This window comes from Sceloporus undulatus, chromosome 2 (genome assembly GCF_019175285.1).
Source record: "Sceloporus undulatus isolate JIND9_A2432 ecotype Alabama chromosome 2, SceUnd_v1.1, whole genome shotgun sequence".
Taxonomy (NCBI): domain Eukaryota; kingdom Metazoa; phylum Chordata; class Lepidosauria; order Squamata; family Phrynosomatidae; genus Sceloporus; species Sceloporus undulatus.
The window spans coordinates 198,383,741-198,403,576 of NC_056523.1; the positions used below are offsets into that span (position 1 = coordinate 198,383,741).

At 44.0% G+C, this 19,836-nt stretch overlaps 1 protein-coding gene across 2 annotated transcripts in view; it reads left to right on the forward strand.

Moving 5' to 3' along the window:
• The first annotated feature begins 77 nt into the window (after positions 1–77).
• The window catches only part of FSTL1 (follistatin like 1), a 62,295-nt gene continuing 42,536 nt past the window's right edge, over positions 78–19,836 (forward strand). The window contains exons 1-2 of one of the 2 annotated variants that reach the window (XM_042453676.1): positions 78–334; positions 13,271–13,336. In XM_042453676.1, coding sequence (XP_042309610.1) covers positions 13,313–13,336 — 24 coding nt within the window. In that variant the 5' untranslated portion in view covers positions 78–334; positions 13,271–13,312. Of the gene's footprint in view, positions 335–12,999; positions 13,124–13,270; positions 13,337–19,836 lie in introns of those variants that run through there. The other variant, XM_042453675.1, reaches the window with a different exon arrangement.

Sequence of the window (19,836 nt, forward strand, 5' to 3'; positions counted from 1 at the left end):
GGCAAGGGTTCCCCCATGTTTGCCTATGGGCAAGGGCTCCCCTATCCCTATGGGCAAGTGTTCTCCAATGATTCTTTGACTATCCCTTAAACCGCCTCAATGCAAATATATGTGAACTAGGAAAAGGTAGAAAGAGGAGATGAGATATAAACCCTCCTAGGGCTGCATTGGGGAGCAAAGCTAGGGCACCGTAGGGACTTGAACCCCATCCAGGAAACCAGGAGCGCCAGCCACCAGCGCCTTTTGATTTTTCTGGCAGTGCTACAAGGGGAAAAGCAAAACCTGACAGAGTCAGAACAAGAACATTTGTGCCGTAAAGCTTCAACTGTTTCAGGTATTCACTTTTTGCAACCTAAAAACAGTCAATAAGATGTTGTAGAAACTTGCTTATTAGCATCATTACTGCTTTTAAGATGCATCCTTGAGGTTGGTTTTCTTGGGGATCTCTTCCTAACACAATGTTGTTGGTATTTGTTGGGACTTTCTCTGGCTTTCTTTTGAGGGTCATGTGTTCTTGGTTGCAACTTGAAATAGGAAAGGGAGGAAACCACCACTACAACTACAATACAAAAGCAATGCACTAAAGAAGCTCACTAAGGGATCAAATCCTGATTATTTTCCTTGAAGGTTTGCTTTCTTGTATTATGTGATCTCAAGAGGCATGTGAAACAAGACACTAAAGACTTCAGTGCCCCCCTCCCACTATTGCCAAAGAGGCACCAGAAAAAGAGCATTTTACCAAAAACACAGCATTTGAAGTGACGCATTTCCCGCACAATTGTTGCTATGACATCTCTGCAAAGGAAGGCACTAGAACAAGGTCCCCAAATGCATTCAAAGCACAGTCGCGGTAATGTGTCGGAGGGTCACTCACTGTTCAGTTGCCTTCGCCCGTGGAAATCCAGAGGGGCACCCAGAGATTGGCACAAGGAGCATCCGTCCCAAAGAGGCAGCAGTTGCTCCACAGAAAGGGTCTTGCAAGGCCAACAAAGGATGCCCATCACTCTGGCGCTACCAAGGAAGCACAGAACCCTCGCTCTTGGGTAGTTGCAGCACTGCAGGATTAATGCCGCATGAAAGCCTGAGATGTGTAGTTTGCTGTGGCCCCCAGAGCTCTCTAGCAGAGAAGGCTAAACATTTCACAGAACTACAAATTCCAGAACTCCATAACTGGGAGCCATGGCAGTCAAAGCATTGCCAAACTGCATCAATTCTACAGGATAGATGCAGCCTTGGTCTCCTGGTCCCTCCCACAGATAAAGAGAGAAAAAATGGAAGGGGAGAAGCTGCTGCACTTACTTGCATGGAAGCAAAAAGCTGCTGGCTGGTAGCAAATGCCTAGTGGTCACAGCAGAATCCCCAGGGGCTACGCTGGCATTTGCAAGAGCAGTTCACATGAAATTGCTTCATCCTTTTGTCTGAAATATAAATAGTCAGCCAGCCATAATTTATTACAGACCCAAAATTTAAGCATGCAATCAGAGTACATATGTAATCAAATCCCCCAAAATAAAATCAGATTATAAAGACAACAGTGCAATAAAATATGTATCATAGAAGCTTATCACACTCACTTTTCCCCGTTCCGTTCAGGTTCCTAAAGGAGACAGGTCGTGAAACGAGATGAAGGCTAATGTTACCGCATTGTATGTAAACATACTGGGAATATTTCATTATGAACATATGATAGCATTACCTGTAACATTCTTATACACTTACCTTATATTCTGTATTTAACACCAGCATTTCATGGATTTTCTTTATTGCTTCTTCACAGTGTTATTATTCCATATATGAAACAGTAAAATAAACAGAAAAACAGTAAAAATACAGATAAAATGTTTTTTAAACAAAGGTCAATCTTCACATAGTGATTTCCTTACATCCACTTGCTATCATTATGTCCTCAAATGAATCCTGCTTTCTTGATAAGAAAAATAAAAGCGGCAGTTTGGCCATAGAGGAAGCATTTCCACTCTGGATACATCAAAAGCTGTTAAGGACAGAATGACATTAATCAAAAACCTTCAGTACTATTAAGCGGAACAACGGGAATTGGCCATCCCGTCTTGACAGGAACAGTAGTAAAGAAAAGGAGAAGATAAGACAGGAAGAGGGGTTTCACGCCATGTCATAATGCAAAGTTTGAGATGGGGATGCAACTGAGACACCAGAAATATTGCACACAGCATGACTAACGGCCTCATAATGTTTTCTGGGAAGGAAAGATGAAATTCTATCATTGGAGCAAGATGACGCGAACGGGACTGAAAGAGCCCTGGAGGGGAACATTATGGAAACAAGGTTTTGCGATAAAATCCGTTCCATTCTGTCTTCATTCAAATCAGAGAACCTTATACGATATGTCTGCGATAAACTCCATAGACTCTACTTTGAAGTTATTACGTGGGCATCTTCTTTCAGCATAAAGAACACCGGCAAGTCTGCCATGAAGTAGTTGTATAGAATATACATTGCACCTTGCAATGTATACTTGCATACAGCGATACTTGCCTAGAGAAAGGCTGATCAAATAATTGGCAATATGGAAAGGGCCTGTGTGCTGCTTGACTCATCTCACCCGGTGGACTACTAGCCTCAGAGACTGCCTCCTGCCAGGCCGAGGCCCCAGGTACCCAGCCAGTAAAACTTCTTCCCCTTGGGAGGGAGGTAAAAGCTGGGTGCCTGCTGCACTGGATATGCCGCTGGTGGGGTCGCTCCTTTGGGGGAGCCGCTTTGGGGGGAGCGAGGGTGAGGGCCAGTCCTTTTGGGTGGTAGGAGAGGGTATGCTGGGTTGTTGTGTTTGAAACAATAGGCCAGCCAGTAATAGCAATATGGGCTACAGGTAGGGCAAGTGAGGGGAAGCAGCCATCAGGGCACACTCTGGACCTGGTCTTCTGTTTTGGGGAGGATGACAGTGATCTGGGAGTGGAGGAACTCTTGGTAGTTCCCTTGTCATGGACTGGTCACTACCTAGGAGAGTTTAGACTCACTGGGACTCAGAACCTCTGCAGGGCTGGGGGTCCGGATGGATTCCTGATGGCTCTTGGGGAGTTTGCCTTGGCAGGTGATCTTGTCGAAGCCCTGGCACATCTCTGGAATAGGGAAATGGCCAGGACAGTGGACATGAGTGCTTCGAACCGTCCCCTCCCGTGAAGTGGAGTCAAACATGTTGTCTGGTTCACTAGTGAGCTGGTGGTGACAAAACCAGTGGGATGGAGACTAGAGTGACAATGACAGAAGACTCGGAGTGAATCCGACTGAAAATGGGCTAAGACCCATTGGAAGGCCTATGCCAAGGCAACAGAGGCAGTGAAGAAATGATACTTCTCTGCCATCATTGTGTTTGCACAATGTCGTCCAGCATAGCTGTTCCGAGGGGTCAGGGGCCTTCTACATCTGGCCCCCAAGAACAAAACAAAGACCAGTCAACAGCTCGCTATGAAGAAACTGCAAGATATTTTGCAGACAAAATCATTTGGATTCACTCTGATTTGGATGCTGTCCTTGACTCAGGTCCATTGGATTTGATCTCGGCACCTGCTTGTTCTGCCTTCTTCAATAAATTTCAGTTTATGCAGCCTGAGGATGTGGACAGGATCCTTGGACAAGTGAGGGCCACTACTTGAATACTGGATCTGTGCCCTTTGTGGCTTCTGAAGGCAGGCCGAGTGGGTAAGGGGTGTGACAAATGCCTCACTTCAGTTAGACAGATTTCTATCTTGTCTCAAGGAGGCTGCAGTGAGACGGTTGCTGAAAAAGACGATCCTTGATCCCACGGTTTTGGATAACTATAGGCCAGTCTCTAATATTCCATTCTTGGGCAAGGTTCTGGAGCAAGTGGTGGCCTCCCAGCTTCAGGGGTTTCTGGACGAAATGGGTTATCTAGATCCATTTAAACCTGGCTTCAGACCTTGCTATGGGACGGAGACAAAATAAACTACAGTCTCCAGGATTCCCTAGCACTGAGCCAGGGCAGTTAAAGCAGTCTCAAACTGGATTATTTCTGCACTGTGTTTTGGACGTATATCGGTGTGATGAACGTATGTCAGCGTGAAGATCCTTTAGAAGCTGACTATGGCTGCATCCTCTGTGCAGAAACAATGCGGTTTGACACTGTTTCCATAGCATGGAGCCGTGGCCGTTAATGCGGGGTCAAACCTGATTATTTCTGCAGTGTGGATGCAGCCTAAATTAGTGTGAAGAGCAGCTTTATTGCCAGGCAATGGACAGCACAGGAGGAGCGAAACCCAGCCCTGCAATGTTTGATGGATGAAGTGTTTGATGTAATGATAGCAGTAAATGGGTAAAAGCAGGATAAGTGTTAGTGATAGTGGAGCTTCTGAGGCTGGAAGGTAAAAGCAACCTTTAAGAAGGTCCAATCACAGTCAGCGAGTTCTTTCTGGGATGTACAGTGTTCCCTCCACATTCACTGGGGTTAGGAGTGAAGGACCCCCGTGAATGTGGAAAAAACGCACATAAAACACCATTATTCTTTTTATCTAAGAGAAAACCTCTCTAGGAATCTCCAGGTCCTCCAGTGCAACTTCATGGTCAACATCTGCCAGAAGTTGATCATAGAACCATGCTGGAGGACCTACAAAGGACTAGAGAAGTGTTTTCTCTAGGAATTTCTAGGTTCTCCAGCACAACCCTATGGTCAACTTCTGACAAAGTTGTGCTGGAGAATGTAGAAATTCCTAAAGAGAACATATTAATCAAAATCGCAAATAATCAAATCCGCAAAAGTCAAAGCTGCAAATATGGAGGGCCCTGCAAAATAAAACCTGAATTCGAAAACAGAGGAAGTGACCTTTTGTTCCAAGGTCCCTTTCTGGACCCAAAAATGAAATGAAATAAATTAAATAAATAAACAAACGGTAATAAACTTTTTTTTACAAATAAATGAAAACATATAATAAGATGGACTACTGTATAATGTTTATTTTTGTACACTTCCATTTTATCTATATTGGAAAAGTTTCCTCCTACTTTCTCTAACTCCAGTTAAAACAGAATTCCCTAGCACTGGGCCAGGGCAGTTAAAGCAGTCTCAAACTAGATTACAGTGCACCTGCGTTATACGCAGCTTTCAGCATATGTTGAAAGCCACGCGGGAATGGGTGTGGCATCCCATTTGGATGAATGGGGCACGCGCCCGTGGCGTGTGTGCTGCCACGCCACCGCACCACCACATGCACAAGCCCCATTCACTTGAATGGGGCTTCAGCATACACGGTATTTGGCTTACGGGGGGGGGGGGGGGTCCAGAACAGATCCCCCAGATAAGCCAAGGGCACATTGTATTTCTGCAGTGTGTTTAGGACCTATGTCATGTATCTTATTTGCTTGCATTTTTATAACCAGGGTCGCAAACAGTTGATCTCCCCTCTATTAAGCCATCTACCTGGCCCATTAGATGAGTTTCGTGTTAAAAGTTCTATTAGAGGACTGATGGTCTAATGCCATCCTGTCAGTTGCCAAGTTCCTGTCTTTGGTAATTAAGGTTAGAGAGAAGGAGACTCCTGCAATTGGCAAGAGTATCTAAAAGGTTTTTATTCAGCAGGTCAATTTTATTGCGTTTATGGAATGTTAATTTGTATCCTATCTGATATTGTACTTTTTTTGTCTGTTGTTTGTTTGTATTAATAGGTCTCAGGTGCATTACTCCCTTTGGTGTCACCCAGAAAGGACTGGGGGCATGTGTGGCGTACTGGCTGCCCACCGCCTGGTCAGATTGCTGCTGGCAAGAGGCCAGTGCCATGGCCTCTGGAGGGTCTGTTCAGAGTCTGGCATGATGTTTGTGCCAGATGCTGAACTGCTATGTTGGGACTGGTGGCACTGCCTCCAGTGGTCCCATTCAGAATCTGGTGCAGTGGGTGCAGCTGGCATGCCGGACTCTGAATCAAAGGCACTGCTTCACTGTCAGCAGCGGCAGCTGATGATTATGACGATGAGGGGAATGGCATTGCAGCCTTCAGAGGTCCCACTCAGAGTATTCCTTAAGAAACTCCTGTGAAATTTATGAATTGCTGTTAAGTCCAGAGGTGACATGAAGTCCGCAGGTGGTATATATGCACACAACAATAGTGACCAATCTTCTTGAAAGTTAGTAGAGCACAACCAATCCTCTCATTTGAAACTTAATCCAGATATGGCAGAGGTGTTCCTGGTCAATCAGAAGACAGATCAGAAAATAGGGATACAGCCTGTGTTAGATGGGGTTACACTCCCTCTCAAGGTTCAAAGTTTGGGGGTACTTTTGAACTCAGCTTTGAACCTGGAGACCAAGGTTTCTGCAGTGACCAGGAGTACTTTTGCACATCTAAAGTTGTGCACCAACTGTGGCCATTCCTTGAGATGCCAGATCTGGCCACATTGGTACATGCCTTGGCTACATCCCCTTTGGACTACTGCAATGTGCTCTACTTGGGGCTGCCTTTGAAATGTGTTTGGAAACTTCAGCTGGTCCAAAGAGCCACAACCAGACTGTTAACTGGGACAGGTTACAGAGACCACACAACACCTCTGTTGAAACAACTCCACTGGCTGCCAGATTGTTTCCAGGCATAATTCAAAGTGCTGGTTATGATCTATAAAGCGCTATATGGCTCAGGTCCAGGGTATTCAGCACACTGTATATCTCTCTATATGAGGCTGCTGGAGCATTGAGATTTCTCAGTCCCACCACCATTGCAAACACAGTTGATGGGGACATGAGAGAAGAGGGCCTTCTTGGTGGCTGCCCAATAGGATCTGCAGCTCCCAGGGTGGCCACAATTACCCTGTCCTTCCACCGCCAGGCTAAAGCCTTTTTATTCAGAGAGGCTTTTAAAACAGAAAGTTTTTAAAGAACAGGCTTGGGGTAGTGTTTTGTTTTAAAGGGTTTTAAACACTTTTATCTTTTTAAACAGTATTCTATTCTTTTAACATTCAATCTATTTTAATATTGTAATACTTTAATTCTATTTTATTGTATCACTTTTGTATGTTTTAACTGTACAGTTTATTAATATTGTAAGCCAGTTTTGGCAGGGGGAAGCAGGATACAAATAAATATAATAATAATAATAACAAATAATAATTTGCAATCTATAATCAGACCAAAAACAAGCAAAAACAAAACACCAAGAGAAATATAGTCGACAGAAACCAAAGACAGCGTATGTATGTGAGAAAGAAGTTTGCAAGTGTCAGGTAGATAATTTAATTTTTGAGCATCTCTGGAGTAATCTCTGTTGTTTTTGGATAAGAGTAGTCTTTCTCACTCTCACTCTCTTTTGCACTGAGCAATATTTCAAAGTATTTTGCCGTTTTCTGTAGTCTGAAGTGTTAAGTGTCCTGGAAAATGTCTAGAAAACCTGCATAGAGAAGCAATATTCTTCCTAATTGCACAGTCAGTAATTTTCTCCTTGGGTCCATGCTCTGTGCAGCTTGTGTTGAGTCTCAGATGACTTTGTGAACTGGAACAAAGGCATTCTGACATTGATTGCAGCAAGCCTTACTTCTCAACTTCAGTTGAGAAAGCAAGCATGGGAGGAGACCTTGAAGCAGGAGCCAAGAATTAATGACACAATTGGCTCAAACTAGAGTGTGAGGTTAACAGCACTACCCATGCCCCAGTGAGCAAAATTTATATTAAAAAAATTAAAAATAAAACATGTTAATGAGTTGAGATCATAGCCAATCCCTAGCAAAAAAAGTAAAGACCTCTCCACCCTTCCCTAGACACTTAGCTGACCTTGCTGTTTCTTTGGCCAGGGTTGCAGGACATACTGTGCCAGGGAACTATGGAAACCTTGGTCTATCACAGTGGTCCCCAAACATTTTTCCAGTTACCACAGCCTTTCCTCTTGGGTGACAACCCTACGGGCCTCCCAACATGTTTATTTCTTAATATTAGGTCTACTGTCTGCGTAGCAGCCCCCTGGCCAGTGGCGTCTTATTTCAGCTGTACCCAGCTTGCTACCACCTCCTCTTCTACCTCAACCTCTCCTATGTGAATACAGCAGAAGCAGCAGTAAAAAAAATTTTTTTTGCTGCCATCAGAGAAACATAGGAGTGAGACTGAATTATTAGTATTTAATTATTTTTAAAAGCTATCTATCATCATAGTCCGAAACAGACAAGCTAAAAGTGTCGCATTCAGACCAATCCAGGAGTGTGGCATTCAGATAGCACATGTCCCCAGATCGGGTTGAAGTTGTGCTGCGGCCGCATAAGGTGGCCCAAACCCAGCTGCAAAAGAAGCACAAAAAAGTGCTCCTTGCTGGTAGTCCATGGTGTACTATGGGGCTGTCCAGCCTCAGATCCATGGCTTCTGGTTGCAGCGGTCCCATGCTGCTCAGGGCATGCTCACGGTAGTTTGGTAAATATTATGTTATGTATAGATAAAGTGCATAGCTATATGATGGGGGACACCTGGCGTAACATATGAAAGGAATCTAGGAGTGCTAGTAAACCACAAGCTGAAACATGAGTCACCAGTGTGATGTGGCAGTTAAAAAAGCCAATGCAATTATTCTAGGCTCCATCAATAGAAGTATAGTGGCTAAATCAAGGGAAGTAATAGTGCCACTCTATTCTGCTTTGGTCAGGCCTCACTTGGAATGCCGTGTCCAGTTCTGGGCACCTCAATTCAAAAAGGATGTTGGGAAGCTGTATAGTGTGTCCAGGGGAGGGCGAGTAAAATGGTGAAGGATCTGGAAACTATGCCCCAAAGACTTAGGGAGCTGGGGATGTTTAGCCTGGAGAAGAGAAGGTTAAGAGGTGATATGATATCCCTGTTTAATTATTTGAAGAGGTGTCATACTGAGGATGGACCAAGCTTGTTTTCTGCTGCTTCAAAGACTAGGACATGTAGCAATAGATTCAAACTACAGTGCACCCTTGGCTTACATGGGGGATCCGTTCCGGACACACACACCCCACATAAGCTGAATAGCACATAAGCTCAAATCCCATTCGATTGAATGGGACTCGTGTTTGCGGCACGTCAGTGTGCGTGCCCCATGGGGCGCGCACACCATTCATTCTCCCATCATGCAGCTTCCGCGTAAGCTGGAAGCTGTGTATGGGGTGCCCGCCTATAGCATGGACGCACTGTACAAGAAAAGAAATTCCACCACAACATTAGGAAAAACTGTTCCTGCATGACAGAAAGGGGTTAGAATGGATGGCCCTTGGGGTCCCTTCCAAATCTACGATTCTATGCAGGTGCTAATATTTCCCATCCACAATAGGTTGCATCCCATTCTCAGGTAATGCCAGAAACTGTTAGTAGGACTTACAACTTCAGAGTAATTCATTCAGGCATTTCAGCTTCATCAAGACAAATCTTCCCATAAAAGCTCCAGGGGAGGAAATGGTGCTGTTTCAAGATATTGAGTTCTTTTGAAGCAGAACTAATCAAGTGGCACCACTTCAGTGCTCCCTCTAAAGCCAGCAGTAAAAAACTCTTGGTCTGCCATCGAGATACTAGTCTCTGCTTTCATCTCCTCCGTCTCTCATAGTGCTACATGAAGGTCACTCCATCCTGCTGCATGTTGGTCCAGCCCTGAAGAGAAATAAACACTGCTTCCTCATTGGGAACTATAATGAGTTCATAGAATTGCTCAGTAATTATTTCTTCCTTTCTCAGGCTTGCTGACGCATATCTAGTTTTACATGTCATAGTTGCTTTCAAAGTCTGTGGCCTAGGCTTGCATGGAAGCCATACCTTGTGGGCACTGTTAAGTACCCCTGCATACCCCATGCTGTATTTTGGAGTCCTCATGCTTTGATATCTCATATTTGGAGAAAGCATGTTTTTGAGAGTTCGATAACCTTTCAGGAACACTAGGTTAAGTTCCCAGGAAAAAAAGGATAGTTTCCTAGAGGCATGTGTACATCTAAGAAAATCAAACCATCAAATCTACATTGCTTCTTCCCCTTCCCCCAAGTAATTTGCATTTCGTCCTAAAATCTGAGACAAAAGATCTTTTCACATCCAAATCAGTAAGGCAATTACTCTCTGCCTGCTCTCTGTTGTATTCCCAGGCAAACTCCTCCATCTACCCATCTCAGAGATATCCCGATCCAGTCACTGCTTTTGTTTAAATCAGTGATTCCTAAACTCTGGTCCTCCAAGTGTTTTGGATGTCAGCTCCCAGAAGCTTCAACCATCTTGGCCAATGATCTGGGGTTCTGGAAACGAGTCCAAAGCATTTGGAAGGCCAGAGTTTGGGAATCACTGGTTTAAACCATCAACCATTCGGGAATCCCATTGTCAGTTCCTAGGACAAGCCATTCAGCTTTTGTTAGGTGGCCAGATAGCCTATCACCTAGGGTTAGTTTTAAGGTATAAATATGGTTTCAGAACCTAACCTCTGTGCACAATGCCCAGCCTGCATACACACCCGCACTCTGTGTTGCCCTCTGACTTCCCAGTCTAAGCCACTCCAGCTTTCCATGGTCTTCACTTCAGACAGGTAATTATAAATCCACTGCAACCTCTAAAAACTCTGCTATCCCTTTCCATATTTCCATTTTTGTTTGCTCTGTATGCTGCATTTGTTTGGATTGCTGTCTTGTGTGTGTGACTGGATTCTGCACATTTTTTAAATAAAACCTTCTTAATTCACCCACAACCTGGAGTCTTCCCAGTTAGTACTGGTATATATTAGTGCCAATGGTCCAAAAGTTACCCAAACCTCTAGCAAAGCTAATTTCCCCAACATCCCAGAGGACAGTCTTTTCTGTTACTCTGAAATTGTAGAATAACCTACCGGAAGAGATCCATTTTATTACCACCTTAAACACCTTCAAGAAGGCTGTCAAGGCAGATTTCTTCTGGCAGGCCTTTCCAGACTGACCAAAAGATAGCCCCATCCGCCTTTAATGGTCCATAATGGTCCATTCCATTCTGATTAATTTATATTGATGTTTTTAATTGTTGAATTTTTCATTATTTTTAATGGGGAGAGGGTTTGGGGTTATTGTAAACGTTTATTATTACTTTGTATTTTACTACGTTGTAATCCCGCTTCGATCCGTAGGAAGAGGCGGGAAATATACATAAATATTATTATTATTATTATTATTATTATTATTATTACCTGAAGTGTACAATACGACTGTGGTAGTATACAATACATAACTGTACGGTTAAATATTAATTTTATCTAGCTAAGAGGAACTGAGGAACCACTAGAGATAGGAAAGACAGAGGAGAAACTGCTACCTCCATTATATTTACTCTCAAAAGCTTCCCCCCCCCCAAAGAACCCCCTTAAGTTAATTACATATAAATTGCTACAAGGACATTTATTATGCTTAACTTGATTATAGGTTGGCCTTTAAATTTACATTATGGCCTGATACAAACGGGAACTTTGTGGCATGGCGGTGGCGATTTTAGGGTTCGGGAGCATGCAGCAACCGCACGCTCCTGAACCATAATAAGTATGGGCGACTCCCTCTTGACGCAGCACCATCCATACGGCGTGCGCATCCATGATGTGTCTTGTGAAATGCATGCTAATTGCGCAGTGCTCAAGACATGTTACCGTGATGCCCCAGGGCGCAAATGGCGCCTTGGCAGCATTACGGGAAAGAGTTCCATTTAGGAGCACCTTTTTGGGGCAGATCGTTGTTGTGGCCGTGCGGTTGCTGCGCCATTGATCCAGGGGAATCTGTACCAGGCCAATATTACTACACTAAAAACATTTTCAGAATAAACATGAAAAATACCATACCTGACTCCTTTCCTGATCTGGTCCTCTGTTTGAATATGGGGGGAAAAAGGGGAGGGGGATAAAATAAATGTAAATGCATGCTTCTTAGGGAAGACATTTTGGGATGCCTCCTGAATACAAGGCTGAAATCAGGGACAAATTCTGGCAAAGGAGGATGTGCCTGGTCACCCTGAATGGAGGATGTTTTGGAATTTCTCCTGGGCAGAAGGTGGAAATATAGGACGTGTCTTGGAAAAGGAGGATGCCTGGTCACCGTTCATCAGAGGAACCTGCAACTTTGAGCTTACAGTCTCTTTCTTAGGGCATCACTTAACACTAAAATAAATAGAATTCAAAGATTTAGCCATGTTAGTCTGTAGATCAGTACGTAGAGAGATCTTGTAGCACCTTTGAGCCTAACTGAAATAAATAAATTGGCAGCATGAGCTTTCCTAGACTTCAGTCTACTTTCTCAAATGCATTTTGACTTCCTCCAAAGTTCCTGCTGCCAATTTATTTTAGTCTCAAAAGTGCTACAAGTTCTCTCTACTAAAATAAATATAAATTCAGGCTTCTTAGTTCTGCTCCAAATGAATTCCTCCTGAGCAGGAGATGGAAATGTAGGACATGCCCCGTCAAAGGAGGATGCCTGGTCATCCTGACTCAAGGTGACCAGATGTCCTACCCGCCAAGGAGGATCTGGCACCACAAACTGTAGGCCATCCAAGAAAAATGGAGGACACTGCAAGCCAAAAGCTGGAGGGGGAAAACACTCATGCTCCTTGATGATGCTCCAAATGGGAGACCTTTTGGCATTCCTCCTAGGCTGAAAGCTGAAATGGAGGACAGGTCCTAGGAAAGGAGGATCAGAAGACCCTGCAACTGGGAGCTGTAGTTCCTGCATCCGAGGACCCTGCAACTTTGGGCTTGAGCCTCTTCCTTAGTTCATCACTAAACCCTACTAACATAAACCCATGCTTCTTAGTCCTGCTCAACATGGAGGACATTTGGAAATTCCTCCTGGATGCAAAGCAGAAGTGTTGTCCCAACCATCAAGGAGGACCTTTTGGCATGGCCAAGTGGAGGACCTTCATGAAAAAGGGAGGACATTGCAAAATAAAAGCTGAAGAAAATGTAAAATGCTTCTTGGTGATCCTCCAAACGGAGGACCTTTTGGCATTCCTCCAGGAGAGAAGGTTGAAATGGAGGACACATCTTGGGAAAGTAGGACGTATATGGCTCCCCCCCCTTCCAGACAGTGAGAGGGGGAGGGAAGGAAGGAAGGAAGGAGGGAAGGAGGAGGAGTTGAGGGAGGAGGAGGAGAGGCTCGCCATTCCAGCTTGCCGTCTTTCTTTGCCTCCCAGAGAGAGAGAGAGAAAGAAAGAGAGAGGAGAAAGACCCCCAAGATGGTGAGCCTTTTTGGGGGGGCTCCAAGTCAGGGCCTGGGGGGCTGAGGGGGCTACAGGGCTTCCCACCCAACCCCTGCCCCCCAGAAGTCCCCAGGCCATGGATGCTCCATTGACATCTTTCTTTCTTTCTTTCTTTCTCTTTTGCAGAAGATCAGAGAGAGTCTCCTCGCCTTCGCCTTCCTGGCTGGTATGGTCTCAGGGCTCCAGATGGAGGTAGGAGAAGCAGGGATTGATGGTGATGATGGGGGAGGGAAGAGGGAGGCGTCCTCCTTTTTCCGGACACGTCCTACATTCCAGCCCCCTGCCCAGGAGGACACCCCTCCGCCAAAGATCCTCCCTTTGGAGCATCACTCAGAAGCATGGGTTTACATTTCTACTAGTGTTTGCAGCTTGTACTTGGAAATGTCCTCCTTTCTTTCTGGAATGTCCTGCATTTCGAGGTGCTTTGTCCTCCTTTTCCAGGACCTGGCCTTATATTCCAGCCTCCTGTCCAGGAGGAATGGCACGAGGTCCTCCATTTGAAGCAGGGACTAAGAAGCCTGGATTTTCATTTATAAGTGTGTCGAGCTTCTTGTTTGGGAATGTCCTACATTTGTCGTCAGAGTCCTACATTTGTCTCGGCCCTCCTTGGCGGTTAGGAGGACATCTGCTCATCCTGGCCCGGTGTGAGCAGACATGTCCTCCTTTTTCCGGGGTCTGCCCTACATTCCAGCCTTCTGTCCAGGAGGAATTCCTTTTTTAAAAAAAATAATAATCATATTTTATTGACTTTTTTCATAATTAAAACATATTAAAAATACAATAGGATTTCAGGAGGAATATCAGGAGGAATCCCAAAGTGTCCTCTATTTGGAGGATCCCTAAGAAGCAGGCATTTACACTCCTGGGAGTGTTTTGAGCTTTTGTTTGGCCATGTTTCTATTTTCTTCTTCTATGTCCTACATTTCTGTGGTGCCTAGTCCTCCTCTTGGGCGGTTAGGAGAACATCTGGTCACTCTGAGTCATGGTGACCAGAGATGTCCTCCTTTAACAGGACATGGCCTACATTTCAACCTATGGTCCAGGAGGAATTCCAAAATGCCCTCCAGCTGGAGCATCACCAAGAAGCAGGAGTTTATATTTATATTTCTATATGTGTTTTGAACTTTCATTTGATAACTTCTGTTGTTCTTGGAGGCCCTCCATTTGATGGTGCTTTGTCCTCCTTTGTGGTTAGGACAACCTCTGGTGGCCAGAGGTCCTCCTTTTCCAGGATCTGCCCAACATTTTAGCCTTCACTTCCAGCAGGAATTCCAAAATGTCCTCCCCTTAAAGCAGGACTAAGAAGCAGGAATTTATATTTGTAGTTTTGGGCTTTTATTTAGGAATGGCCTACAATTTTAGCTTTTCTTTGGGAATGTCCTACCATTTTCTTGAAGGTGTTCTGAGCTTTTCTTTGGCAATGTCTCACAGTTTCCTGGAAGGCCCTCCATTTGGTGGTGCCTTAACCTCTTTTGTGGTGAGGAGGATGTCTGGTCATCCTAGGAAGGGGCTGGGAAGGAAAGAGAAGGGGGCATCCCAGGCTCTGAACCTTGTTGCAGAGAAAAGGCCTCCTGGCCCTTCCATCACTTCAGGAAACAAAAGAGGGAAGGAGGCAGTGAGGAGAAGGATGAGTGAAGGGCTTATAGCAAGAAATGTTTGGGGTCACCTTCCCCACCCCACTATTATTTGTTAGCATCCACCAAAACCTTCTTCTTTAGAAAGAAACTTTCCCATGAGAAACCTTCCTGGAAAGTTTCCACAATCCCAAAAGTGTATTAAGGATTTGAAATATTTAAGAATTCAAGATTTGGAAGGAGGCCACACTCCTTTTGCTGAAGAAGTCGGAAGATTTGAGGGCCTGAGAGAGAGAACTGAGGTCTGGAAGGCCTCCTTAGGAAAAAGCCTTCCTGCTCCTTGGCATCTGCTTGCTTTTGGAAGCCTGAGCAATGGCTCCTTCTTTGTAGAATATTTTTTTTGCTGTTCGTGGACACTAGGATATGACTCCTGAAGACAAAGTCCTTTTTAAAAAGAAATCAGAAATGACGGAATTCAGAATGAATTCCCAGAGTCGCCGCTTCCCTGAAAGTGTGAGGTCATAGACAAAGTATTTGATAATTATGGCTGAAAAAATGTGGTAATGATTGAAAGAAAATAAACTCAAGCTGCATTGGGCAAAAGGACAAAACAGGCATTTTGGAGATCAGAGGTCCCTGGTGGGTTCTGTCCTGCCCTCGGCCTTCAGCACATTTCCCCCTCCTTTTTATATTAACAACAGATGGTAAATCCACTCCGGAGTATCGTCATTTATTTAGTTTTGAGTAAAAAAAAAACTGTACGAATAAAGGGGAGGGGGAAAGTGTGTGTGTGTGTGTGTGTGTGTGTGTGTTGCCTCTGCCGTAGCTCCAAGATCATGAAATCTATTATTAATATTATTATTATTATTATCCAAACTTTCTCCCAATATAGGGACTCAAGGCGACTAACAAAATCTAAAACAGTACAAGACAAAGTATAAAAATGTAGATACAAAGTTTAAGAAAACAATTAAACAATTTTAAAAAGCTGAAAACTTTACACATTAACATTTAAAATATATTTAAAACTCTATACAAGCCTTACAGAGACACTCGAAACTTGAAACACAGCTGCTTGAAATGTGAAACTTGGCGCCCACGTTAAAGGGGCGCATGCGCACACGGTGGTGTGCCGCTCAGCTTTAGACAGCTTTTGTACTAGATCAGTTTTAGTTTAAATGTACATCTCTAGCCTGCAGTGACATCTTCAGTCACTAGATGACAGACCTCCCTAAGCAGTGACGAGGAAGCTGTAGGCTGGGTATTAATTTCTTGTTCATTGGCCAAATGAGCCAAACCCTGAGCAGCAAAATCAATTTATTATTGTGAATTACTGTTGTTTCTAAATCCTTGGGTCTTAAATTCTTCATAAAGTTGAAAGAGAAGGAGAAAAAGATGGTTCTGGTGCCTGATTAGGATGGGATAAACAAAGAGTGGCCTATGGATTGCATGTGGCCCTTGGGAACCCTCAGTGCGGCTCTTAAAGCCCCCTCAGTAGCCCCCAAAGTCCCAGACCCCCAAAAATTGGAGATGATTTTCATGGGATATTCCCCCCCCAAGCTACCCAGTCAACTGAACATGTGAGTTTGTTTCTCCATATGAACCCACAGCTTTTTCCAAACTCCTGAAACAAAATCAGCCAAAATGGCATCCAAACATGACCAAAAGCATCTGAGGAAGTAGACTGAAGTCTGCGTAAGCTCATGCTGCCAACTTCTTTCTTTCAGTTAGTCTCAAAGGTGCTACAAGATCTCTCTACATGTTGTACCATTTTGTGTGTGCTGAAATGTGCATGTTTGATATGACAGATGGGGTGAGAGACAGACCCCTTTGTAATGTGAAGTCAAAGGCTTTCATGGCCAGCATCCATAGCATTTGTGGGTTTTTTGGGCTATGTGGTCATGTTCTAGAAGAGTTTCTTCCTGACATTTTGCCAGCATCTGTGGAAGGCATCTGTGGAAGATGCCAGCCACAGACACTGGCGAAACATCAGGAATAAACTCTTCTAGAACATGGCCATATAGCCCCAAAAACCCACAAAAAAGTATGGACTCCTTTGCAGTTGGCCATCTCTGCACCTAAAGAGAGAATGATCAGCTTAAAAGAATAGAGGGAGGGAGAGGGAGAGGAAAGGCGGAGAGGGAAATAGTAATATGGGTGACTTGAGTAAGGGAAGAGCCCATAAAGAGGGGGAAAGTGCAATGGGGAAAAATGCACTAGTATGGGGAGGAGGAAGGCTGTCCAGACAGGGGGAGCTATGGAAGAGAAAGGGCTCCACGGCACAAGGGGCGAGGAAAACAGCAATGTGGGGAAATCTGGGGGGGTTTCCAACCTGTACAATGGTGAGTTCACCTGTGAGTAAAAAAATAAAATTGACATAATTTTTTACATAATTGCTAGTAGAAAAAGTCTCTCCGATACCCTTTCACAACAATTAATAGATAGAATTTCCAATACTTACTCTAGGGCTGCATCTGCACTGCAGAAATAGTGCAGTTTGGCACCACTTTTAACTGCCATGGCTCAATGCTATGGAAGTCTGGGAATCGTAGTTTGCTGTAGCTCCAGAGCTCTCTGACAGAGAAGGTGAAACAATGCAACATTAATACAGTCAGCCCACCTTATCCACGGATTTTTTAATCCATGGATTCAAGCATCCACAGCTTGAAAATATTCAGAAAAAGCATAGATTCCAAATAGTAAACCTTGATTTTCCATTTTATATAAGATACACCATTTTGTTATGCCATTCGGTTGAATGGGACTTGAGCATCCACACATTTTTGTTATCCACGGGGGTTCCTGGAACCAAACCCCAGTGGATAACAAGGGCCCACTCTATTGTAACTCAGAGTTTTATTTTTGAAAACCAACATTACTGTGCAGCTGAAAAGGAATTGTGTGGGGCCAAGTCTTTGCAAAGGTAAAGAGGAAAGAGGAGGAGTCCACTCTTGCCCTCTTTGGGAGAGACAAATGAGTCCTTTCCCTTCTCTCCTGCATTGTCTGAAAAACCACGGGAGAATATTCCTAGGTTTGTCCCACTGCAGGTCTTGCAAATTGTTTTTGCAGACTTCACATGCTCACTTTGGCTTTCTGGCCTCCCAAGAATGGTTGCCAGACTGCAAACTGGTCTGGTCCATTTCATGGTTGTCTAGAAAAAGAAATTTCACCAAGGAATTCAGAAGCCACATATCTCTTACTGTGGCAGTAGGCCCACAGCTGATCTCCTGGCCCAACACATAGGATTGCTTTGTATCAATGTTCTCAGTGGCAAGTGGCCAGAATTGAAGTGAAAGTTGCCTTCACACTTTTCAAGCTGAAACCAGAGAAACCCAGGTTCAAATCCCCACATAGCCATGTCACTCCTTGTGTGGGCCCAGGCATCTTATATCTAACTTATGTCAGAGGCAGGGCAACCAGAGGTCCTCCTTTTCCAGGACATGTCCTTCATTTCAACCTTCTGTCCAGGAGGAATTCCAAAATGTCCTCCATTTTGAACCTGGTGAAGAAGCATGAATTTATATTTATATGGGTGTTCATATTTTATTTTGCAATGTCTTCCATTTTTCTTGAACGTCCAATGTTTTGTGGTGCCTTCTCCTCCTTTGTGGTGAGGACATCTGGTCATCCTGGTCATGGGACTGTTGTAAGGAGAAGGTGGGGAATTCCTTGGAGAAAAGGTTTGATGTGTACCTAACAGGCAACACAAATATATATTGCAGACACCCAAATGACGTGTTACCAGAGGATAAATAATTGACCACACAATACTTCATTTGCTTGTGACACATATACATGCACATGCTGATAGTAAATGTTTAAGCCTCTTAGATCCCACCCCTCAGGGCACTGATCACTTTTTCACAGCACATAACGCAACCTCACAAATTCCTGGAGACATAAATTGGCAACTACACAAGGGCAACACCCTGTGTTAGCTGACAGACATTCCTCGCTGGATAAACTTGTGCAGATTGAAATCTGTGTTGTGTGTAGAAAACATACAGATAATGTGAACCTCTACTTGGGGGGCAGATGTTAGGTCTCCTTTTTCCAGGAAGGCAGCTCCCCAAATCAGAGTCTAGCAGTCCGGTGTTGGTGCCAGAAGTAAAGCCAGATAGAAGTAAAGTTGTGGAATTCCTTGTCTTTCAACTCCAATCCATTGGTTTGTGTTCTAGTCTCTGATGCAGCACCAAAAAAGAAGCTCACTCTCTCTTCTACATGACATTCCTTCAGATATTTAAAGAGGGCTGTCATGTCACATGATCACATCTCACATGTATCAGCACTAAAAATCCACCAGTGATACCATTATGAGACCAATCAAAATGCACAATATACATGCTGCAAGCTTTCAAAGCTCCACTAGCTTCTTCAAGAAGCCAGTGGAGCTTCAAAAGGTTACATCATGTATATTGTGCATTTTGTTTGGCTCAAAAATATCACTGTTTGGTGGATTTTGAATGTTATTGGATTTGCTATATGGCCAACACGGCTACCACTGGATGTTAATGTATCAGCACTGGCAGCATGAATCCTAAGTATCCATTTCTAGCAAGTACAGTACAAACAGCACTAGGAGGAACTTTCAAGGGGCAGAATATATAGTTGGCCCTCCTTATCCACAGGTTTTTTATCCACAGAGTCAACCATCCACTGATATTGTGTGTGTGTGTGTGTACACATATATATATTCCATAATATATATTTTGGATTGATTTTGCCATTTGATATAAGGGACACCATTTTACTGTTCCATTACATTGAATGGGACTTGAGCATTCATGGATTTTGGTATCACAGGGGTCCTGGAATCAAACCCCAGCAGATATCAAGGGCCACTGTACGTGGATTTGGGGCCAGTTTGGATAGCTCTGACAATTGTCAAGGAACAAATCAGCATTCATGTGCAATTCGTGACCGAACCAATTGTCCACAGTGATGATAATTTGCAACCCCATTTGCCCATACTCACGTTTCTATCAGAGAGCGGTATGTTGGCACGGGCACCCCACTTGCATTTGACTGGTTGTTCCCACTAGTTAGTCTTACATTAAGAAAAAAATATTCATTTTGAATAAGTGAGACTGGGTCCTCAAATGCATTTTACTAATTTCA